Source organism: Lathyrus oleraceus, chromosome 7 (assembly GCF_024323335.1).
Source record: "Lathyrus oleraceus cultivar Zhongwan6 chromosome 7, CAAS_Psat_ZW6_1.0, whole genome shotgun sequence".
NCBI lineage: Eukaryota > Viridiplantae > Streptophyta > Magnoliopsida > Fabales > Fabaceae > Lathyrus > Lathyrus oleraceus.
Window position 1 is genome coordinate 70,986,079 of NC_066585.1, and position 26,298 is coordinate 71,012,376.

General features: G+C 38.5%; 1 protein-coding gene across 1 annotated transcript; it reads right to left on the reverse strand.

Moving 5' to 3' along the window:
* Positions 1-117: 117 nt before the first annotated feature.
* LOC127101404 (membrane-anchored ubiquitin-fold protein 3) lies at positions 118-4,078 on the reverse strand. Its single transcript, XM_051038817.1, has 4 exons — positions 3,886-4,078; positions 3,580-3,796; positions 621-791; positions 118-430 (listed from the first exon to the last, which is right to left on the reverse strand). The coding sequence occupies exons 2-4, from the start codon at positions 3,707-3,709 to the stop codon at positions 375-377; spliced, it is 357 nt and encodes a 118-aa protein (XP_050894774.1). The 5' UTR covers positions 3,710-3,796; positions 3,886-4,078; the 3' UTR covers positions 118-374.
* Between the last annotated feature and the right edge of the window lie 22,220 nt (positions 4,079-26,298).

A 26,298-nucleotide genomic window follows, 5' to 3' on the forward strand; every position in this document is an offset into this window, starting at 1 on the left:
ATTGAAAAAAATCATTGAAAATTAAAAAGGATCATTTTTTTAAGACACTTTTATCTTTTATTTTACATGTGGGACGAAGCAGTAATGCATAAGTATCACGCACGTGGGAAAAGAAAATGCAAAGTGAAAACATCATGCATAATGGTAGCAATCAATGGTTGGTTACATTGTTTTCAATCTTTTTAGACGTTGTAATAAAAGAATGACATCGTCTTCACAAAAGTCACCATTAACACAAACTTTCTATAAACATATAATTTCTTGTATACGAACTTTACACAGGAATGCTGAAAACAGAATGATTTTGTTCAGACGGGTGGTTTCTGTGGTTCACAAGTGATTTGATGAAAGCATCTCCAACTCACAAATTGTCTTCACAATATAGAACAAGAACAGACAACCTTCTTGGATGAATCATCAATCTTCTTTTCTGTTGAGGAAACAAAAATGCAAATATCAGATCCAGCTGCTAACATGAAGAAGTTGGTTCTGAGGCGAACCCGGTTTGATTTTCATGCCAAATAGTAAACATAGCAATAAATTAAAGACAAAAGCCGACACCTTACATGTCAGTGTCGCTAAAGAAAGATGCATTCCCAATAAGAAATTATGGAACTTACCAGCTTTAGATTTTGCTAGAGATGGCTGTACAACAACATGCATGATTATAACTCCCCCCGCAATATCGCCAAATGGTGCTTTACACTGACCGACAGTCTTGTTGTTTTCCAAGATTTTACCAGAACTAATCAATTTCACTTCATTTGCTGACTTTGGCAGGACTGTTTTGCCTACAATATGTGAAAAGTACAACAAATAAAATGAGGGAACACATGAGATGAGAGAACCCGTGCCATGTGTAATCTTCAATAAGTTGTAGAAAAGAACCCAAAGAGAACATGATTAATCATCATAACAGCTAACTGAATAAGTAAATGTTGAAAACCTGTTAGAGTTAAGAATAATCACAAGGTCATAATATAACCGTCAATATCAACTTAATAAAAATGACAGTCATGTTTATTCTACTGTTCAGCTATAAAAGCAACCAGATTGTAGTATGAATCGAATATGTGAAGGCCTGCAATTTTCCTTGAAGAGATTGACGACAACTGTCCAATATAAATCTCCTTACTTAATGTTTAAAATGAGTATGTTTAGCATATTTTTCACATGTTCAGTGACCTTCAATCGTATCAAGCTCACTGGAAAACAAAATAGATTCTAAAATGCTTTGGAGACCTGGTTGAAGTTGATTCCTTTTATGATATAGGTGTCCCCAGTCCTTTTTTAGTGAGCCACCAAGATTGACCAGAAACTGATGGGGAAAAAACTTAGTCGTTATATTCTTGGAAAGGGTTTAAGACAGATGTAAGTTGTTCAAATAACAGGGTTCTAATTGTTATAGGAATCGTAATGGTAAGGGCTTTTACTAGTGGCATAAGTGTTTGAGCTGGAATATCAAAATTGTTGTAATTTTAGACAGAATTTTGTAACATATACACACAGTCAACATCTTAGTTTTGTACCATGTTTGTTGACTGAGCAAAGTCTACAACTACCACACTCTTAGCTTGCAGCTTGCTTTCTAAGAAATTCCCTCACTGAGTTACAAAATCTGAAACTCCTTTTATGAGGCTTTCCTCTTCGTTGTGATCATTGTCTAGTAACTGTGCCCTTGTTGGCTGAGTACCAACTACGACTACCACACTTTCAGTTTTCCCTCCTATCTATGGCTTCAATGAACCATTCCAGCTAACACTAGTAGTTGTGTACCCGTGTTCCCTTTTCTACCATGTCTTTTCTCTTTTCCCGCTGATGCCAGATCTATTTCCTTACCTTCATGGACCTGACTCATCAAGCCAATGCCCCCTTTGATGTCCTAAATGAATATTGATACAGACAACAGACTGACAGTGGCAAATGACAGTCCCATAGTATTTTATTCTATTAAGAAAGTCTAGCTTTAAACACAACCAAGAGCCACATGCCTGTTTGTATGTCTGAATGAAAATTATATTTTACTCAATTCAGCTTATTAGTTTTAATCAAAATTCAAAACCAAGTGCTACATGCTTGTTTGCTTTGTGTGAATGAAAATTATAGTCTATTCTATATAGATAAATTTTAAGCAAAACAAGAGACGCATGTTTCTTCTTTTTTCTGTGTGAAAGAAAATTTTGAAGAAAAACTTGTTTCCTCTCCTCATTTTTCCGGCTACACACCCAAATAAATCCACATTCATACCCGTGAAATGAAAACAAATGACAATAGAAAAAGTAAGCATTTTTGCAACACTGATAAAAAAATAAAATTGAAAAAGTAAGCTAAGAAATAAGAATGTACAACTGTAACAGCACACAATCTACTGTCCTCGACCAAAAGGAAGCAGAAACATAAAACGGGCTTGACTTGGACGATATAGTTCAGAGTTTAGTCAACACAAGGCAACTACAGCTATTAAAAAAAACACAAGACAACTACGATTTTCTTGATATCATAAATCTCATGATTTCAATAATAGCTATAGTTTCTGAACCAAACAAGTTGGCAACCTCACACATTGATACAACCAACAAACGACAAAGCACTCCCAAATCTTCGCGAACTTTTAATAAAAAGTAAAAACCCTGAACTGAACAACTCTACTAGCTTTTAAAATCACATTCACATACGACACAACCATTAAACATTCTCAAATCTTACCGAACTTTTAATAAAAACACTGAATTCAATAACTCTACTAGCTTTTAAAATCACTTTCACATACAACACAACCAGGAAAGACAACATTACCAAATCTTCTCAAACTTTTAATTAAAACGGCGAATTCAACAACTCTACTAGCTTATAAAATCACATTCACATACGACACAACCATGAAAGGCAAAACATTCCCAAATCTTCGTGAACTTTTAATAAAAACACCGAATTCAACAACTCTACTAGCTTTTAAAATCATATTCACATACGTCCAAGCTCGATACGGCCAAGCTCGATACGGCCAAGCTCGATACGGCCAAGCTCGATACGGCCAAGCTCGATACGGCCAAGCTCGATACGGCCAAACTCGATACGGCCAAACTCGATACGGCCAAACTCGATACGGCCAAACTCGATACGGCCAAACTCGATACGGCCAAACTCGATACGGCCAAACTCGAAACGGCCAAACTCGAAACGGCCAAACTCGATACGGCCAAACTCGATACGGCCAAACTCCTACTTTGACCACCGCATACATAAATATGTAAATCCAACATCTAAAAAAAATCGAAAGCAATAAACTATTATTAATTAAACTAAAACTAACCGTCATCTTACAACCTCCCGCAACGGAATTCAAACTCCACCTCTCAATTTTAAAAATTCAAACTCTCTTAACACTAACCTTACACCTCATTGAAAAAAATGCAAATCCAACTAAATAAACCAAGCAAGCAAATTCCACAAGAAAAAAAACACTTCCCAATCTTCTAAAAAAACACATAATCTAATCCATAATCAAAACCGAAAAAGAAAAAGAAAAGTAAACAAAATTGAAACAGATTGAACACAAAAAGGTAAAAAAAAATGAACCTTTAGGCCAATCAGAGACAATCCTTTGCTTCAGCATATCAACAGTAGCAGCAGAAGAATACCGAAATGGTCCAATATCAGAACCATCGTATAACCTAAACTTGATATCAACCAACTCCTCTTCCGGCATTTGAATTCACTTTGATTCAAACCCTAATTCTTCTCTACTCTTCCTCTTACTCAAACCCTAATTTTTCTTCTTCTACTTCTTCGATTCCTAAAATATAAAATCGAATTTGATTTTATAATTCAATTAATCAAAGATCTGAATAATTAAAAAAACGATTTAGTATAATCGAATATTACCTTATTGGGATTGATTTGATCACAGTAAAATCATTTCAAAGTTGATTTTGATTTGACTTCGTTTTTGTTCAATGCTTTTTTTTTCTTTTCTTCTGTTGTTGTTGGTGGTGAACTTAAAAATAAAATAAAGATTAAATTAATTGAAAGGATAATAAATTTAAAAATGTTGATTAAGTTGTTGTTAGCAAGTAGTAGTGATGATTACTGAACGCTGAGTCAAAGAACATACACGGCTCATAAAACACCGTTCAGCTGTTCACGTTAGGACAAACGGTGCCGTTACTCTTAATTGAAAATTAAAAAAATTGGAGTTTTTCTTTTTAATTTAACTTGATAAACTCCAAATTACACCTGACACCCTTTACATTTTTATATTGTCAAAATTGTCCTTAATTGTATTTTGAATAAAATTTACGTTTGAAATTTTCGGTAGAACAAAATAAAACATGTATCACATTAAGATGTTCGGCAATATGTCGTGACATGTTGATCAAACATTTTTGTAGGTTTTGTTTTACTTTTTGGAAGATTTATTTTATTATGAGATATCTGAAGATTCTCTATCTGATTGTCCAAGAAAGTTATTTTAGGAACTCTTGTTTTGTTTTGTTTCATGAAAAAGGATATTGAGACATTTTAAGGAAATATTATATCAGATTTTATTTGATTCTGTGGACTGGATGTCGAAACATTTAAGGAAATATTTGATTTGATTCTGCAGAAGATTATGCAGCCGGAATGTCGAAACATTTAAGTAGACATCAGATTTGATTCTACAGAATGGATGTCGAAACATTTAAGGAGACATCAGATTTGATTTGATCAAATATTATGCAGAACAAATATCAAAACATTTAAGGAGACATCAGATTTAATTTGATCAAATATTATGCAGAACAGATGTCAAAACATTTAATGAGACATCATATTTGATTTGATCAGATTTGATTTAATTTGGTTTGATCTGTTGTTTTTTTAGCCCGATGTCCATGCTTACCAAAGGCTATTTAATAAGGACATTACTAAACCTAATTGACAGAAGAGAGGGTTGTGCTGGATATTGTTATTGTTAAGGTTTATTTGTAGTTGTTATTTGTGAGTTATTCTAGTATCTCTTTGATACTTGAATTGGATTGAGTTTATTGAGTTGTAATTGTGAATCACTCATGAGCTTTTAAGCAAGAGTGTATTCTGTTTCATTGGAAGTGTGTCTTCTGTTCTTTGATTGTTTTCAGTTGTTATCACAGTTGTGTGATTGAAGGGAAGTGAGAAGGGTCTCATATCTAGGAGAGTCTTAAATAGAAATTCAACGGGTAGTGATTAGGTGAGAAGTTTGTAATACTACAGGTTGTTTAGAACATCAAACTAATATTTTTATAATGGATTTCCTTCCTGTCTTGGATGACCCCAGATGTAGGTGACGTTGCATCGAACTAGGTTAACAATTGACTTATATTATTTACTTTATGCTTTTTACACTGTAATTTTTTCTGGTGTGACATGTCCTGAAACTGGTGTCGTGACATCGTATACGATATTTGTTATTTGCGTAATTGTTTCTGGTGTGACATGTCCTGAACCTGATGTAATGACACCGTATACGATATTTGTACTATTATTATTGTGTGAAGTTCTGATATTAGTGTCGTCACATACCATACGACATCTGATATCTGCGTACCAGAATTTCAATTGGTATCAGAGCATGCACCATGCTCTGTTTTGAGTGAGCTCCGGGGAGATACTTTATGGTACCATGGAATGAGGATTTGTTAACATACCATCCATCTTAGATGGTACCAACTATGACTATTGGAAGGCACATAAGGTGGCATTCCTAAAATCTATGGATAGTAAGACTTGGAAAGTTGTCATCAAGGATTGGGAACATCCTATTGTGAAGGACAAAGATGGGAAGGCTATTACTGACTTGAAGCCTGAAGAGGGCTGGTCTAAGGAAGAAGATGAACAGGTTTTTGGAAACTCCAAAGCTTTGAATGCTCTATTCAATGGAGTTGATAAAAACATATTTAGGTTAATAAACACATGTACTATGGCCAAAGATGCATAAGAAATTCTCAGAACCACCCATGAAGGCACATCTAAAGTGAAGATGTCTAGATTTCAACTTCTCACTACCAGATTTGAGAATCTAAAAATGAAAATTGATGAGAGTATTCATGATTTTCACATGAATGTTCTTGAAATAGGAAATTCATCTAGTGCCTTAGGAGAGAAGATGTTAGAAGAAAATTTGGTTAGAAAAGTTCTCAGGTCCCTACCTAAGAAATTTGACATGAAGGTCACAACCATTGAAGAAGCCCAAGAAATCAGCAACATGAGAGTAAATGAACTTGTTGGGTCACTCCAAACTTTTGAGCGGGTATTAGTGACATATCTAAAAAGAAGAACAAGAGCATAACTTTTTTATCCAACACTGAAGATGAAGAGGACCAATGTGACTTGGACACTGATGAGGGAATGTTTAATGCTATTGTAATGCTTAGGATACAATTCAACAAGGTGTTGAAGGGAATGGACAGGAAGTAAAGACTAAATGTCAAGAACATCACATCTGACATAAGCAAGAACAATGATTCTCAGAGAAAATTAATAACAGAAGAAAAGCACAATCAAGGAAAAGGTATTCTGTGTCATGAATGTAAGGGTTTTGGTCATATTAGATCAGAATGTCCCACGTATCTCAAAAAACAAAAGAATGGCTTGTTTGTTTCTTTGTCTGATGATTCTGAAGGTGAAAACTGTTGGTTCTAAGTGTTGGCAACAATTTTGGTAAAACCTAGAGTGTTCACAAGTTGTCACATGTGATGTCTTAACATAAGATATCTTGTACCTGCTGGATGGTTAAAATGTAATTATGCAGGATTTTTCCAGAATGTCAGACCCGATGTCATGACATCTGTATACAGAACATTCAGTCTGAATGTTATGTATTATGTAATTGCGTTTTTAATACCAATCTGTGTATGATTGATGAGATGATTGAACAAGCTATCAATTAGTGATTACAATGAGATTAACTTATTTTCCAAAGAGATCTAATCAACTGTCATGAGAAGATATGAATGGAAAATAGTTTTAGGGTTTTATGATGTCCAAGCCCAGCCAAATGCTTCTATAAAAAGGACATGGAAAACCTGATTTGATACACAAGAAATAACGAACGAAATATTGAGAGAGAATAAGGGTTTAAGTCTTGTGTGGTCTGTGAATTGTAAGCCATTCAATTCATCCATAGATGATTGAATTGGTCTGATTTTTGAGTTGTAATTTGTCACTCAAAGCTTTTAAGCATGAGTGTGTGTCTACTTGATTGAAGCTATTAAGAAAGATCAAGTGTGTGTCTTTGAAGAGTGTCTTCTTTTCATTGTAATTCTTGTTTAATATCACAGGTGTGATTGAGGGGAGTGAGTGGGATCTCATATCTAAGAGTTCTTAGGTAGAAGTCACACGGGTAGAGATTAGGTGAAAAAGACTGTAACTTGTATTGTTTACTGAGAGTCTTTGAACTGATTCTATTTAGTGGATTTCCTTCCTGGATTGGTAGCCCCTAGACGTAGGTAAGTTTGCACCGAACTAGGTTAACAATTACTTGTGTCTCTTGCATTATTGTTCTTTATCTTTTATCCTATTTGTATTGTTCAGATATTAGTGTCGTGACATTACCTTCGACATCTCATATCTAATACCAGAATTTCAATTGGTATCAGAGCAGGCATCTTGCTCTGGTTCTGGGTGAGATCTAGGGACGATACTTTCTGGTACTATGGAGAGAGATGGAGGATCTGTTCACAGGCCACCTATTTTGGATGGATCCAACTATGACTACTGGAAACCTCGAATGGTAGCCTTTCTAAAATCTCTAGATAATAAGGCTTAGAAGGTTGTGTTAACAGGCTGGGAACATCCAGTAGTTACTAAGGAAGGAGAAGCTACAACTGATAATAAGCCTGAAGAACAATGGACCAAGGAGGAGGATGATCTAGCCCTTGGAAATTCTAAAGCATTGAATGCTATATTCAATGGAGTAGACAAGAATATCTTCAGATTGGTAAACAACTGTGAGGTGGCTAAAGATGCTTGGGACATTCTCAAAACCACTCATGAAGGCACCTCTAGAGTGAAGATGTCTAGACTGTAGCTGCTCACTACCAAGTTTGAAAATTTAAGGATGAAAGAAGATGAAAATATTCATGAATTTCATATGAATATCCTTGAAATTGCTAATGCCTCAGGAGCCCTGGGAGAGAAGATGTCAGATGAAAAATTAGTAAGAAAATACTCAGGTCACTCCCTAAGAGATTTCCTGTGAAGGTGACAACCATAGAAGAGTCTCAAGACATCTCCAATATGAGAGTTGATGAGCTAATTGGATCCCTCTAAACATTTGAGATGGGAATGTGTGATGGATCTGAAAAGAAGGCCAAAAGCATAACCTTCAAGTCAAACACTGAGGAGGAAGAGGAGGAAGGTGGTCAAGATATTGATGAAGATCTGGAAAATGATGTAGCAATGCTGGGAAGACAGTTCAACAGACTTATGAAAAAGATGGATGTAAGATCTAAGGCTAATGTCAAGAACATCACATCTGACATCAGTAAATCCAACAATGCTGGAAGAAGAACAAGGTCAAATGAAAATCCCAAAGAAGGAAAAAGAGTTCAGTGCCATGAATGTGATGGGTATGGACACATTAGAACTGAATGTGGGACCTACCTCAAGAAACATAAGAGGAGTCTTGCTGCCACTTAGTCTGATGAAAGTGAAACAGAAGAGTCTGCAAACCTTGTGACTGCCTTGACTGGAAGATGGGGTTCTGATGAAGATTCAAGTGATGATGAAGTAACCTTTGAAGAGTTGGCCACTACCTATAGAGAGTTGTGTCACAGAAGTGCAAAAGTGTGTCGACAAGTTGAAAGCCAGAAGAAAGTGATAGCACAACTGGAGAATGAGAAGGCAGAACATGTGGAAAGCATCTCCAAGTTAAAAACTGAAGTTGTATTCTTGAATTCTAAACTGGATGAGATGACCAAGTATGTAAGAATTCTAAACAATGGATCTGACACCTTAGACAAAATTCTCCAGACGGGACAAATAACAGGAGACAAGTCTGGCATTGGGTTCAATGAATCTAAGCCTGAGTGCAGCCACTTTAGTAGCAAACCAAAGTCCAAACCTAAGTGCAGTCACACTGGGAGCAAACCAGAGATATCACATCATATGTCACAACATCATAAAGCAAGACAGCAGAAAGGGAAACATCAAAGATGGAGATGCCATTACTGTGGAAAATTTGGCCACATTAAAACCATTATGCTATAAGTTGTATGGCCATCCTAGTCCTGCTCATCATCCACCTAGACCCAAACATCACAGACCTGTCAACAAAAAGCAATGGATTCCTAGGACTAATGTTACAAGCCTGATAGCTCACATTTCCTTCAGAGTTTCAGCCAAAGAAGATTGGTATTTTGACAGTGGGTGCTCCAGGCATATGACTGGAAACAAAAACCTGCTAACTGGCCTTCATCCTCATGCCACCAGCTATGTAACCTTTGGTGATGGAGAAAAGGGTGAAATCAAAGGGATTGGTAAGCTTGACTGCCCTGGAGTTCCTGACCTTGACAATGTCCTACTTGTTAAGGGATTGACTGCAAATTTAATAAGCATCAGTCAACTGTGTGACCAAGGCCTAACTGTAAACTTCACCAAAACTGAATGTCTGATTACTAACAAATAAAATGAAGTGATCATGAAAGGAGTCAGGTCTAAAGACAATTGCTACATGTGGAGTTCTCAAGAAACTGGTTATTCTTCAATGTGTACTTTAGCCAAAGAAGAAGAAGTGAAGATATGACATCAAAGATTGGGCCATCTGCATCTCAAAGGTATGAAGAGGATTATATCTGTTGAAGTTGTTAGAGGAATTCCCAACTTGAAGATTGATGAAGGAAAAGTCTGTGGGGAATGTCAGATTGGAAAATAGACAAGGATGTCACACCAGAAGCTCAGACATGACACCACTTCCAAAGTTTTGGAACTCCTCCACATGGATTTGATGGGACCCATGCAGGTGGAAAGCCTTGGTGAAAAGAAGTATGTGTATGTAGTGGTGGATGACTTCTCCAGATACACCTGGATCAATTTTATAAGAGAAAAATCTGAGGTGTTTGAAGTCTTCAAAGATCTTTGTCTCAAACTTCAAAGAGAAAAGGAAAGTCAAGTTATCAAAATTAGAAGTGATCATGGGAAGGAATTTGAGAACAACAAATTTGCTGAATTCTGTTCTTCAGAAGGAATTCATCATGAGTTCTCATCTCCCATTACTCCTCATCAAAATGGTGTGGTGGAAAGGAAAAATAGAACCCTTCAAGAATCAGCCAGAGCTATGATTCATGCTAAGAAATTGCCCTACCATTTTTGGACTGAAGCCATGAATACAGCCTGCTATGTTCACAACAGAGTGACCTTGAAGAAAGGGACTCCTACAACTTTATATGAAGTCTGGAAAGGGAGAAAACCTACAGTCAAATACTTCCATGTGTTTGGTATTAAATGCTATATCTTGACTGATCATGAACAAAGAAGGAAGATGGATCCCAAAAGTGATGAAGGAATATTTATGGGCTACTCAACAAACAACAGAGCATATAGAGTCTTTAATTCCATAACTAAAGTAATGATGGAATCTATTAATGTTGTGGTTGATGACCAACAGACTGATGTCACAGACGATGTTGGGACATCTCTGAATGATCCCCCCGCTGATTTCTCAGACAAAAATAAGGAGAGTGAACCTCCCCAAGCTGAACCTGAAGATGACAAAATCAACAAGGGACCCTCCATCAGAATTCAGAAGGATCATCCCAAAGATCTTATTATAGGAGATCCAAATAAAGGGGTCACAACTAGATCAAGGGAAGTGATCTCACATGGCTGCTTTGTGTCCAAGATTGAGCCTAGGAATGTCAAGGAAGCCTTGACTGATGAGTTCTGGATCAATGTCATGCAGGAGGAGTTAGGTCAATTCAAGAGGAATGAAGTATGGGAATTGGTTCCTAGACCTGAAGGAATAAATGTCATAGGTACAAAGTGGGTGTATAAGAATAAATCTGATGAACAAGGGGTGGTTACTAAAAACAAAGCAAGATTAGTAGCACAAGGATATACTCAAGTTGAAGGAGTGGATTTTGATGAAACATTTGCTCCTGTAGCTCGCCTTGAGTCCATTAGACTATTGCTCGGAGTGGCATGTATTCTGAAATTCAAACTGTTCCAAATGGATGTAAAAAGTGCCTTCTTGAATGGCTACTTAAATGAGGAAGTATATGTTGAACAACCTAAAAGATTCACATATCCAAATCTTCCAAAGCATGTGTACAGATTGAAAAAAGCCCTATATGGTTTGAAGCAAGCTCCTAGGGCTTGGTATGAGAGACTCACAGTGTTCCTCACTAACAATGGATACAGGAAATGAGGTATTGACAAGACCCTGTTTGTGAAGAATGAAGGAGGAAAACTCATGGTGGCACAAATATATGTAGAAGATATTGTGTTTGGTGGGATGTTGTCGCATTACGCGAAAAACCGGCGGGAAAACAAGAACAACAGAGCCGCCACCGTGCGTTATTTATCCCAAAAGAGGGAAAGGAAACGCTCAGAGTAAACCTGGAAAGAACATGGTCTCGCGACCAAAGAGGATGGGTTCGGGAGTCGGTTATGCGAAGGGAAGGTATTAGCACCCCTACGCATCCGTAGTACTCTACGGGATCCACGCACAATAGGAAGGAAAATGGTTGCTAAAACACTGCTCACACACACACACACTGGCTGAAAGATACAAAAGAGACTGACTGAAACTGACTCGGCAGGATACCGCATCCTGGGCCTACTTAGTCTATCAGGCATAGACATCAGAGTCGAAGTAGTTCGGACTGGGGAAACGACACATGCTCGCTAGGGTATCGCACCCTATGCATACGTATCTTCTCGGACGAGAGAAGAATCAGAGCATTCGTAGCTCGGCTGACACGCACACAAGCAAACACAGGCAAAGGCAAACGTGGAGCCCGAATGCCAATCACTGGACTTACATCAGCATCCGAACCAAAACACACACAAGAAGGCAAACAGGGAGCCCAAATGCCAATCACTGGACTTACATCAGCATCCGAACCAAAACACACACAAGAAGGCAAACAGGGAGCCCAAATGCCAATCACTGGACTTACATCAGCATCCGAACCAAACACACGCACACTGGAACCCAAATGCCACTCGATGGACTTACATCAGCTTCCTAGCACACAACAAGACAAAACAAAGACACAGGCGCCCGGAGAGATCTGCTTATCTCCTGCCTACGTACCTCATCTGGTATGAGGATCAGGGCGACGTAGTTCCCCTACGGAGGGATGAAGGACTAGCCTAACCAGATAACAGAGGGAGACACAACACTAGGGAGACTACGACTCGAGCCTAGATGTTGTCATGCAAAATCAACCCTAAGTTAAGGTTTCTAGCTAACTGGCACAGGGAGCCAGCCTATCCTAGTCATGACTTGCACAGGAAGCAAGCCACACACACACTTAACTTGCACAGGAAGCAAGCCAAGCAAAACCTAACTTGCACAGGAAGCAAGTCTAAACTAACCCTAACTTGCACAGGAAGCAAGCCAAACAAACGTACAAGCACAGATAACACACACTATACACAAGCAAGGGGCTCAAACAAGGCTAGGTTTTAGTCGAGGGGTCATATCAACCTCAACAAACAAACCTCTGGAACTGGGTGAATGTGCTTTTAACCTTGCCATTGAGGGGCTAAGGTGAAGCAGATGAAAGGTGAGTGAAGATAAGACTTCACAGCTCTTATCCCTGGCCTGGGAGAGCTTAAGACAAGAATGTGTGGGTTCAGAAAGTGGGAACCCTTCTACACATTTGATACTGACTCAACTGTGCAATTGCACAAGATCTTGGGTTTGTATCTGCAATGCATCAACACAGTGGTGTGAGCAAAGCAGATGACACACTGAATAGCAGGGGATAGGTTGCATATCCCTTGGGTTCTGCCAATTGCCTCTTCACTTAGGAGGTCTTTGACTCTATACAAGGACAAAATTAAACATCCACAAACATTGCCTCTTAAGGAGGACTTCAGACAGTTGCCTGGCCAAATAACAGGCCAGGTCTTCCAGACTACATGAAGATGAGAAATATACCTCAATGCAAATTGCTTATATAAGCAAAGCAAAGCAAAAGTCCACAAGGAACTGAGCAACTAAAAGCACCTGAAATAGTCAAGCAGATGTTAGTATGCAACTTCAAAACAAAGCAAAAAGAAACAGACATCGACAGTTAATTAGAGGCAAATGGATGTGCAAGGCACAAGGCTTAAGGCATGTGAGCCAAGCCACCTACAAAACAAACAAGTTAGACAATGATATTCAAGCAAGCTCAATCAAAAAGAAATGGTCTCATTGGTCCTTTGTTGGTCAATCTGAAAACGTAAGCTCAAAGGTGAGTAACAGGACCACTAGGACAAGCCTAGGGTCAAAAAGGAATGAAAAAGTCAAAACAGCAAAGCATCCAAAATCATGTTCAAACAATTAAGAAACACAACCAATTGGGTTCACATTCATATCAATCATCATCATCATTTCATGAACAATTTAGGTCAAGGTATAGCAAACAGAAGCTCATGGGAGTCAACAGCAAGACTTAACTCAAAACCAATCATAATCAATTCCAAAAATCACCAAATAAATCATGGTCAATCACAAACCACAGCATGGTAAGCATGTCAAATTTCATCTCATTTGGACAAGTGGAAGGCAGTCAATGAAAATCAGAAAGTCAAAGCAATTTTGAACATGCTCAAAGAAGTCAACCAAACATGCATCAACTTAGAAAAATCATAAGTCAGAGATGGTGTATGATAAATGAATGGGACTAAAACCATGGCAAAGATGAGGATGTCTAGTTATCTCATGTAAAGTTTCATGTCCATCCAATAAAGTATGAGAATTTCACAAATGAAATGGGAACATGTGTCACGAAAAGTCAACATATGACTAAATAGAGGAGAAAATCTCAAACAATTAGGAAATGCCACAAATAATTCCAAGAAAAATCACATGTGAACTAAACATACAAGAGTAGGTTCATGCAAAAAATCAGATCAATTGGAGGTCAAGAATCATGGTAATAAAAATCATGAACTTGGACATCAATGGTGTGACACAAATTGTCACACCCTAATTCAAAAATTCATATCTCACAAACCAGATAAGATAAATTCACAAACTCTATACCAAAATCACCATGAGTGTGTCTAGTTTAAGAACAAAAAATTTGGGAGCCATTGGATAAAGTATCACCATTTCACAAAAGATTTGGCAACATGTACAATTTTTGCATACATGTCACAAACCCTAATACCAATTAAAATCCATTGATCACAAAATTCTGTAAAAATCATGATAAAAAACTAGAGATCAAGATGAAGATAATGCAAAAATTCCCATGAATTTTGGATCACAAATGATGGTGTTATGATTTTTGCAAGTTTGAGTAAACAAAATGAAATAAACATTGCCAAATAAAATGAATTAAATGATTATTGGAATACAAAAAGCAAAAGACGAAAACGCCCCTCGCTGAGTATGAAACTCAGCGTTTCATTAAAAGGAGGGGGGGTCAACGCTTGGTCAGCGAACACAAGGGCCAATCAAAAGCTCGCATGGCCCACGCTTTTAACCAATCACCTTTCATCGTCCTCCTGCACCAAAACCCTAGCCCGGCTACAGTAAAAATGGAAACAAATTTCTGGGCAGCATTCGACCCCAATCACGATAATCCCAGGTCAAGAACAAAACTCTTGTATTTCAATTTTAAGCACACCATTTAACTCATCAATCAACACACATCAACACTCCAAACTCCATTTTCATTAAATCAAGTTAAACAAGAAGAATCGAATAAAAACTCATTTCATCATCAAACTTTAAAACAGCATAACTTCGTAATAACTCAACCATTTTCAATGGTTCAAAGCTCATGATGACCAGCACGGTAAAATCTACACAAAGCATAGCATCATTTTGATAGAAGAGAGATTCGAAATACACACCAGTTTTGGAGAACTGAGATGAATCGTGGTTTTTTGGTGTTGTTGATTCGAAACAGATGAAGCAAGGCCCTCCAAATGATGATTGGTGAAGAAAGCTTGGTTCAGCAACCCTTGAAATGGCTTAAACCAAGTTCTGCCATGGATGATGGTGAAGAAAAACAGAACGCGATGATGCACTTCCAGTTGGTGTTTAGTGTTTCAAAACAACTCTTAATGATGCTCAGATGATGGAACAATGAAAACTAACTCGTGGTCTTTGAGGGTTTTGGAAGAATTTGGAAAAATGCAAGAAGATGGATTTTTTTTAGAGAATGAGATGTGTTTGAATTTCTTTGTGATATGGTGGCTGCTACTAGTGTTTCCAATGACAGAAAATCATGGTAATCTCTGCTGTTTGATGTTGCAAATCTCAGTCCATGAAAATATGGGATAGAGTGGTTGAAAGTGTACTTTCTTTCCAAGTTTCAAGCAAGTTGGCATGGGCTATGTGTACTGCATAAATTTGACTTTGTAACATGACCAAAACCACATTTCTGAACATATTTGATTGGCCAAATGGTTAAAAGATGATTATTTTGAAAAGTCAAAATTCAACTCACTTGAAATTAATTAAGGCAAGTCCAAAAATGCCATTTTGATTGGTGAAGTTTTGGTACATGAAAGTTACATTTTTGGAAAGAGGGGATCAAATGTGACTTGTAGGAAAAAACCCCACCCAAATTGGCCAAATGGTTTGAGAGATATGGCCTTTTGAAGTTCAAGAATTTCTGAAAACGATTCGATCATAACTTGCCAACCATACATGGGAATTGAGAGTTCTTGGACTTTTTGGAAATGGGAGAACAAGATCTTCAACTTTCATGTTGGGCAAAAATTCATTTGAAGCTTGTATCATGATGTAAGTTTGAGGATCAAGACTTTCCATTTTTGGTAAGTTTCAGTTACAGGTCTAGTTTCCATTTTTGGAAATTTCTGATCTGGCTTCAAATTCTTCCATGATGGTGTTTGACATGATATATGAGGCCTATTTGGACATGAATAAGCTCTCTCAAACCAAATCCAATCATCAAATCACTGATTAAATGGACAGTTGACCAACAGTTGACTTTTAGGGTTTCTGACTGATTGTGCATTGACTGGTGACTTCTGAACATCCAATCCTTGACCTAAACACTTCAAATGGACCCCCAAGTCATGTGAACATGTTGGACTAACCCTAGGGCCTTGGCTCCTTGAGAATTGTGCTTGCTTGCTTGACTGACTGATCTCCTGACCAGTTTGACATAATTTCTTGATTGGCTTGCACTTGAGGCAAATGGGACAATGCAATGCTATGCAGTGGACCATGTTATGCTATGACTTAATATGAAAATGCATGTACAATGATAGGTGCAAATTTGAGGTGCTACAGATGTCAGATCAGATGGTCAAACATTTTGTTAGACAAATGCAGTCTGAGTTTGAGATGAGCCTTATTGGAGAGCTGGCCTATTTCCTTGGGCTACAAGTCAAACAGATGGAAGATTCTATCTTTCTATCTCAAAGAAAATATGCCAAGAACATTGTTAAGAAGTTTGGCATGGAGAATGCAAGTCATAAAAGGACACCTGCTCCTACACATTTGAAAGTCTCCAAAGATGAAAGTGGTGTTAGTGTAGATCAAAGTTTGTATAGAAGCATGATAGGAAGTCTGCTATATCTGTAAGTAGACCTGACATTGCCTTTGCTGTAGGTATTTGTGATAGATATCAAGCTGAACCAAAAGTCAGTCACATAAACCAAGTGAAGAGAATACTGAAATATGTCAATGGCACCAGTGACTATGGGATGTTATATACTCATGGATATGGATCTATGCTGACTGGTTATTGTGATGCTGACTGGGCTGGAAGTGCTGATGATAGGAAAAACACATCAGGTGGATGTTTCTTCTTGAGGAACAACTTGATATCATGGTTTAGCAAGAAACAAAATTGTGTGTCCCTATCCACTGCTGAAGCTGAATACATAGCAGCTGGGAGTAGTTGTTCTCAACTGGTTTGGATGAAACAAATGTCGACTGAATACAATGTCACACAAGATGTCATGACATTGTACTGTGATAACCTGTGTGCTATAAATATTTCTAAAAATCCTATTCAGCACAGCAGGACAAAGCACATTGATATTCATCATCAATTCATTAGAGAACTTGTGAAAGAGAAAATCATAGCACTGGAGCATGTTACTACTGAAATGCAATTAGCTGACATATTTACAAAGGCTTTGGATGTTAATCAGTTTGAATGTTTAAGAGGGAAATTGGGGATTTGTATCCATGAGAATTTATAGCAATTAAAGTGGAGTAGAAAAGGTAATAAAAATATTGTCTGCCCACTTAAAAGAAAGTGCCCCATTTATGGTAAATCATTACCTAGTATTGAAACTACCATCTATACCATTTTCACACGCTACCTCAACACAACCACTTCCATCTTCATCAAACTGTATCGTTCATCTCTGCTAGCGCAACCAAAATTATTTCACAAGTTCAACAAAATGTCACAACATCCCTCATCTTCTAGTTCAAAACCCACTTACAAAGCAAGAACTCCCTCAATGGATTTTCTGGATGAAGACGTTTTGGAAGTTATCCCTCTTTCAGTAATCCCAGGTGACGCCCCTGGTCATTCTTCCACTGCAGGAAATAATCAAGGTAACTGTTCTGATAACCCTCCTCCTAAGGAAGACATGCATTATACAGATCGTGTCATTAGGAATCTGGTCACACGGATCCTAAATGAAGGACACTCAATCAAGGGAGCTTCGACTCCTCTGTCTAGAAGGGACCCCTCACCTGAGGTGGAACCTCAAACTGAGAAAGATGATGATTCATCTAGGTCAGAGAAGGATATTGCTGCAGAAGGACTGTGTTCTTTAGGGAAAACCATGCCTAGCAAGAAACCTATAGATGCTTCTCAGTCTAAGAAGCATGACACTGCTGAAAAGGTGATTGATTTGGAGGAAGAGAGCTCAGATAGTGAAGATGACACCTTGCTTCATCACTTGGAGCCAAGGGTTGCAAAGAGAATGAAGACCAGGAAAGGGAGGTCTGTGGCTGATATGATGACAGCCAGAACCAGTAAGAAGGCTGCTGCTGTAGGTCCTTCAAAATCATGGAGTAAAGTGGAAGTCAATAAGAGAAAGGTCAGAGAAAGTTCTGACTCTAAAGATGATGTCGAAGACGATGTCCCAGACATCTCTCCTGTTAAAAAGCAAACTGCTAGGAAATCTCCATCCAAGGTTGTTGTTGTGCATTTGGATAACATTTCCTTTCATTTGGAAGATGGTGTAACCAAGTGGAAATTTGTGATACAGAGGAGAGTTGTTGTGGAAAGGGAGCTAGGGAAGGACGTTGTGGAAGTGAAGGAGGTTATGGAATTGACGAAGGCTGCTGGTTTAATGAAAATAGCTAGTGTACTGCCCCAATGTTTTGAAGGTCTGGTGAAGGAGTTTGTGGTGAACATCCCATAGGATATTTTTGACAAGAACAACAAAGAATTTTGCAAGGTGTTTGTGAGAGGAAGGTGTGTAAGATTCTCCCAAACTGTAATCAATAAGTTCCTAGGAAGAGGAACAGAAGGAGCTGTTGAATTAGAGGCCACAGACAATGAAGTCTGTAGGACAATCACTGCTGGTCAAGTCAAGGAATGGCCAAGCAAAAAGCATCTATCTGCTGGCAAATTAACTGTAAAATATGTTATCTTGCATAAGATAGGATCAACCAACTGGGTGCCAACAAACCATATCTCAACTATCTCTAATGTTCTTGGAAGGATAATCTATGCTATTGGAACCAGGCTCAACTTTGATTATGGAAGGTTCATGTTTGAACAAATTGTTAGACATGCCTCCACTAATGCAGTAAAGCTGCCAATAGCCTTTCCCTCAATCATGTGTGGAATAATTTTAAGCCAGCAACCTGGCATTTTAAACACAAGTGATATCCCCAGTAGAAGGAAGCCTCCATTGTCAATTCATTACAAGTTATTTGAAGGCAGTCATGTCAATGACGTTGTCATGACATCTGCAACGAAGAAGCCAACCTCTCAAGGTGGCCTGATTGCTCAATTGAAAGAAACACGTAAGGAGTTGGAAACTGGGATTAGGGTGGCTAAGGCTAGGAAAGAGGCTTTAGAGGTTCTAATTAGTAGCTTGGAGCAAGAAGAGATGGATAAGGTTGGTGAAGCCAAGGAAACAGATGCCCACACCTCAAGTGAGAGGTCTAGTTCTCAAGATCAATCTAGTGGCAGTTCTGGATCTGAAGGTGATGAAGATGCTACCTCCTCAGACTGAGTTGTGGTGATGGTCCCCCTGTTATAATGTTATGTGTTCTTGATGCTTGTATGCTTGGATGTTCTGGATGCTTTGATGATTTCTGTTTAATATTTGTAGTTTTTTTGGCAGTCTTTCTGATGCCATGATGTAATTTTTGGGCTCTTTATGAGTTCTCTGGATTTCTGATTATCTCAGCTAATTTAGCTGTGTATAATTATGGTTTGTACCACCTGACATTCTGTTTTAACATTTTATATGTTATAATCCTTTGTGACATTCTTTGTTGGACTGATTGACATTTATTTTGTCTAATTGGTCACTTTGCTCTATTTTGACTAAAAAGGGGGAGAAGTTAATATGTGGAGAGTTGCAGTTAATGTGTGGAGATGTGGAGAGTTGCAGTTATTATGTGCTGAAGTAACTAGCTAGGCTAGACAGGTGACAACTGATGTTGAACAGAAGAATGTTCTGTGTTGTACAGGTGGTTGTACAGGTGATTATAAAGGAGACGTCAGAATGTGATTCTGAATGTTACAGATGTTGGAGGAAATGTCAGTGTGTGATTCTGAATGTTCAGGTGCAGTTGTTGTTGAAGGATATGTCTGTGTTATACAGACTTAGGGGGAGAAGAAGCACCCATGTGTTTAATGTGTGTATTACTAGTTGCTATTATAGCTAGTAATTGTGTATTTATTGCTTCTGCTGCTGCTTAACTGCTGATATGTTTTTACTCTTGTGAACAAATGGACTGATATATGTTTTAGCCAAAATTTTCCAAAGGGGGAGTTTGTTGGTTCTAAGTGTTGGCAGCAATTTTGGTAAAACCTAGAGTGTTCACAAGTTGTCACATGTGATGTCTTAACATAAGATATCTTGTACCTGCTGGATGGTTAAAGTGTAATTATGCAGGATTTTTCCAGGATGTCAGACCCGATGTCATGACATCTGTATACAGAATATTCAGTCTGAATGTTATGTATTATGTGATTGCATTTTTAATGCCAATCTGTGTATGATTGATGAGATGATTGAACAAGCTATCAATCAGTAATTACAACGAGATTAACTTATTTTCCAAAGAGATCTAATCAACTGTCATGAGAAGATATGAATGGAAAATAGTTTTAGGGTTTTATGATTGTAGCACCTCAAATTTGCACCTTCCATTTTGTATATACATTTTCATTTTAGGTCATTAACATTGCATTGTTCATTGCATAGTCCACCAAGTCATCAGGCAAGACTGGTCAGGAGATTTAACTGTGCAAGCAAGCAAGTGCATTTTCTATGGAATCAAAGCCCTAGGGTTGGTACAATGAGTTCATGTGACCCAAGGATCATTTTGAAGTGGGTTGGCCAAAGATTGAAGGCTCAAAGCTCATCAGTCCATGTGCAATTCATCTGAAACCCTAAAAAGTCAACAGAAGTCAACTGTCAATTCAACTGTGGATTTGGAGGTGGGAGATGGTTAGAGATGCCTCATTCATGTGTGAACAAGTCTCATTTGACATTTCAAACATCAACATTGAAGGATTTGAAGTCAGATCAAGACTTTCCCAAAACAGCAGGTGACCTGTAATTTGAACTTTCCAAAAATGGAAAGATTTTGGACCAACTTCAACTCAAGATTACATCATCAAGAAAGCTTCGAATGAAAATGTCCAACATTAAAGTTGAATATCTTTCTCTCCCATTTCCAAAAAGTCCAAGATCATGGATTTCTCATATGTGGTTGAGGAGATATGATCAAAACATGGCAAACTATGCATGGAACTTCAGATGGACATAACTTCTCAACCAGAGCTCCAAAATGAGTGGTTCTTTTTGCATTATTCTTCTTTGGACCTCTAATTTCCAAATCATGCATCACATTACATGAATTGTCATCACATGATCACTTGCTATTCCATGACTTTTTTGGAGGGAAATTACAAAATTCAAATTTGGTGCATTGTATGGATTTTCTACCATTGCCATTGGTTTTAAAAAATAATTTTAAGTGAACATGATGAAGCAAAAGAGCACTGTTCACGTGTAGAATGATACATGCACATGCAAATTTGAATTTTTGTAGATTGCCTTATTTTCATTAACCAAGCTAATTAGGGATTAACCAAGTGATTAGTAAACCATATAAATACTCTAATCATAACAGAATTGAAGGGGGTTAATCACAATTCACATTTCAAGATCCAAATTCTCTCTCCCTCCAAAATTTTCTTCCATTCATAATTCAAAATTTTTCCAAATAGCATTGCAATATTACTGCATATTCTTGTTCCCTAGCATTGATTTAGTGCAGATCAAGTATTTGTTTGAAGAATTCGTGCAAGAATGGTGCATAGCAAGCTCATGAAGTTGAAAATGGAAAGTCAAGTTTAAGCTAGATCTACACGTGTGCAAGCTTCCTTTTCCTCACCAAACATCATTTCAAGCATTGTAGAGTGGATTTGGATAGTTACAAGCTGTAAATCGTGCAAAATCAAGAACTGCTCTTCAAGAGGTTCAGTTTTCGAATCTCTTAATTCTCAAATTCATGTATATATTCTGGTAGATCTTGTTCTCCTGGTGATTCTGATCTAAAAATCGTGTGAATTGGTGCATTATTGAGCAAGATATGAGTGTTTAAAGTTTTACATCCATGAATGTTCTTGCTTGATTCTCTTAGATCTTGATGATTTGTGCTTAAATATTTGTTGATCTATGCTCTCCATTGCAAGAGCTTCATGATGATGTATTTGTTTCTGAGTTCTGGAAAAAATTCTGGAAAAATGTTGAATCTCGCGCACTGTTCATCTTCTTCTTCATGAAGAAGATGAAGATCTTCAGCTATGCGTCGACCATACAGTGATGATGCGTCGACCATTAGACAGTTTTGCGTCGACCGTAGCTGGTCTTGCGCTGACCCGAAGTTCTGGCTGTGTTTTTTTGAGTCGACCATAGCTGGCCATGCGTCGACTCTTCTCTTGTTAGGGTTTTTGCTAGCGCGCTCAATTTGAATTTGTACAGGGTTCGATCCCTGCTGAACGCTGTTTTTTCCCAAAATGCTTTCTCATTTTCTCTCTTCCCTCTATTATTCCATGTTATGCTTCATACTTTTTTTTAATTTTTTCTCATCTTGCAAAATTCATATCAATTTGAATATTGATCCAAAAATTACCAGGTTTTTTGCATTGTGTTGCTAATTTTGTCTATCATTTTTTGATCATTAAAATGAAAATTGTGCATGGCTGGATAATGTTTTGTGCTAGGAGAATTGAACATGTATGATTCCTTGACCTTGCCTTGCTATATCATTTGTGAAATGCTTGATTCTTGTCCAATGAGTTTGAAATTTTGCATGCTATAACTAGACTCATTGCTTGACATTTTGGTGTTGATTTGGTATTTTTATCAATTACCATTGCTGTTTTATGAATGTGCTAAGTTAGGTGTGACAATTTGTGTCATACCTTGTGATGTTCAACTTGATTGATGAGTTTGCCATGTCAAACGATATCCAATTGCCTTGATTCTTTTGTATGATACATACTATGGATGTTGTGATTGAGCATGATTTTTGCTGGAATTTTTGGAATCATTTCTGATTTGATTGAGATTTTTCCTTCTGGTTGGTCACATTTGAGCTTTTAAATTGCCTTGAATTTCATTTGATTGTGAAATGCTTGTTCCTTATCCAATGAATGTGAAATTTTACACACTATTTCTAGACATGTTGAGTGTTGTTTTGGCTTTGGTTTGAGGTGTTTACCATGATCCATTTCTGTTTTATGCCTATGCTAACTTGGTGTGACAATTGGTGTCACACATGAGCTTGTTGTGCTTGCCTTGACTTATGCAATGTGATTGCCATGCCTAATGATGTCCAATGCCTCTAATTTTTTGTGTGATGACCATGTTGTATGTCCTGTTTACTCATGAATTTTGCCAAGATTATTTGAATCATTTTTGATTTAATGTGCATTTGTTTCTTCTGATGTGACAATGTGGTCACAACTTGCATACCTTGCCATGTTTGGTTCATGAAATGCTTTTGCTATATGATATTGATATGGGACCTTTTGGATTGTGTTCTTGATTGAATGAAGTTGATTCATGTTAAATTTCATGTTCTGTTTTGAATGTTTGACCTGTTTTTGCCCCTAGGCTTTGACCTAGTGGTTTGGACTCACTGTTTGGGTTGTGGATTTCAGGTTAAAGAAGCACATTGCTATGATTGAAGTGGTTCACTCTCTTGAGTGGTTTAAATGGTTAATATTGACTAACTTTGAGTTGTTTTGTAGGCTTTGAGACCAAGTGGCTTAATAGCTTGTGCCTTGCTCACTGTTGCATTGCTTGCTTATCTGTCTGATTGTGTGATTGATTGTTGTCTGTTTGTTTGACTTGTATACTGATTGGGTTAGATTTTTTTCAGGTACCTAAGTTGCTTAGAGTTCTTTTGAACTTGCTTTTGCTTTGCTTGGTTGCTTAACCACTGAGGTATAACTCTTTGACTTCATGTAGTCTGGAAGACCTGTCCTGTTATGTGGGCAGGCACCTGTCTGAAGCCCTCCTTAAGAGGCAATGCTTGTGAATGTTTAAATTTGTGCCAAGCAGGTAAAGACCTCTTATGAGGCAATTGGTAGATAAAGACCTCTGACGTAAGTCCAGCGATTGGCAGTTGGTTTCCTGTGTGTGTTTGTTGGTTCGGAGTCTGATGTAAGTCCAGCGATTGGCATTCGGTTTCCATGTTTGCCTGTTTGTGTGGAGTCTGATGTAAGTCCAGCGATTGGCAGTCGGTTTCCTATTTCCTCTTTGTGTTTTGTTTGGCGTGCGTTAGCCGAGCTACGGGTGCTCTGATTCTTCTCCGGTCAGAGAAGATACGTATGCATAGGATGCGACATCCTAGCGAGCATGTTTTCCCGTGTCCCGAACTACGTCGACTCTGATGTCTGTGCCTGACAGACTACGTAGGCCCAGGACGCGATATCCTGGCGAGTTAGTTTCTTTTGTCTTTCCGGGTTTCCTTCCAGCCGTGTGCAGTTTGTGAGCAGTTTTTAGCAACCTTATCCTTTCTTTTGTGCGTGGATCCCGTCGAGTACGACTGATGCGTAGGGGTGCTAATACCTTCCCTTCGCATAACCCACTCCCGATCCCATCTTTCTCTGGTCGTGAGACCATGTCTTTTCCAGGTTTACTTAGAGCGTTTCCTTTCCCTCTTTGGGATAAATAACGCACGGTGGCGACTCTGTTGTTTCGTTTTCCCGCCGGTTTTTCGCGTAATGCGACAGCTGGCGACTCTGCTGGGGATAATTTAGAAGTTGACCTCTTGCTGGTCCATCTTCCCTAAGCGAGTCTCTCCTAGCGTTCTCTAGGTTAGGGTTTGGTTGCTTTTGCTGTTTCATTTATTGCATTCATTTATTTATGGTTTGCATTTAGTGTTTGCATTTATGTTTGCATTCATCATAAATTCATCTGGCTGTGTTGTGTTTGTCTCTCTGTTGGGGTGGGAGTTACATGGGGTAAAAGGCCCAATACCCAGGCTATGAGTGAAATCTAGGACACCTAGGAATAGAGTGATTCATGGGAAGCGGGTGGTATTGCGCCACTTAGCGGAACTTGATATCACGAGCAGTTCAGACTCTGATGGGGTATTATCGTTACATACTTCGGGTGTGTACATGATGATATTCTATGAAAGGGTTGTTTATCCTGCGTTTCTCTTGACCTCACCCTGGCCTAGATGACACCCGTGAATGGGGAAGGATTGAATCATTTGCAGGTACAGATGGTGACTATGGTTCAGATGGATTTGTGGATATTTATCTCTGAGACGCCGGAATTTTGTCCGCGACACTTATCAGCGGGATCCGTTTATTTCGGATCCCCGGGTTGAATTTGAGGATACTTGTTCAGAGGATCTGGTTGTCATCCGTCTAGTGGATTTCCTGTGATGACAGTGATATATCCCCTGTTCCGTTTATTTCGGAACTTCCCAAGTTGGATTTGCGGTTACTCGGGCCCTCAGATGATTGTAATCAGTTCAGAGACCGGTCCAGTACAGTTGATCCTCAGATGACTTGGAGGATGCACAGTGACTTGCCTGCATGCATTTGCATCATTCCCATTTCGCATTCATCTGCATTTAACCCATGTCTATCCGTATTCAGGGTCCATTATTTTGATTGAGATTTTGGGCGAGAGACATCCGGATGTCAGAATGTTGTTGTTGAAATATTATCCGTCTCAATGAAGCTAGAATCAAAGGAAAATGCCTCATACGGATAGACATTGCATGGGTGAGTCATACTAACCTGTTTGCTGTTTTGTAGGTGTCAGTAGCTAACCGGTGCGCATAGCTCTTCCGTTCAGATATTTGGCCAGACTCAACAAACTCAGACTAATGGATCCGCCCAACACCGACATTCTCGAATTGAAAGAGATGATTGGGGAGTTGTTCAAAGTCGTGCAAGGGCTCTCCTTGGGGCAGAAGGCAATTGCTGAGAGGTTGGGAAGGATTGAAAGCTGGATGATAAAGGAGAAAGTTCAGGGAAAGGCTCCGCCATCTGTGGTACAGAAACCCTCTGGTAATGGTCAGCTCAAGGAGGTTGAATCAGGTGGTGTGCCTGCCCGAAAGGAGCACGGTAAGGATCGGTACCACCCTTATGCTGCCACTGCAACCACTCCTGCTGGTAGTCCATCGGTACCACAGCAACAACCGCTACCTCAACAGAAGGCGCAGAAAGCTAAGAGCCAAGTGAAGAAGGGGACAGATCGTCAGTTTGATAAGCCACCCATGACTTATGCTCTTCTGTTCAAGAGGTTGAGGGATCTTGGGTTAGTTCGGCCAAGGATATTGATTCCTGTAGAACCGCATCGGAGGCCTGCAAATTACGATGAGAATGCCAGGTGCGAGTTCCATTCTGGGGCACCAGGACATAACATTGAGGGTTGTAGAGCTTTCAA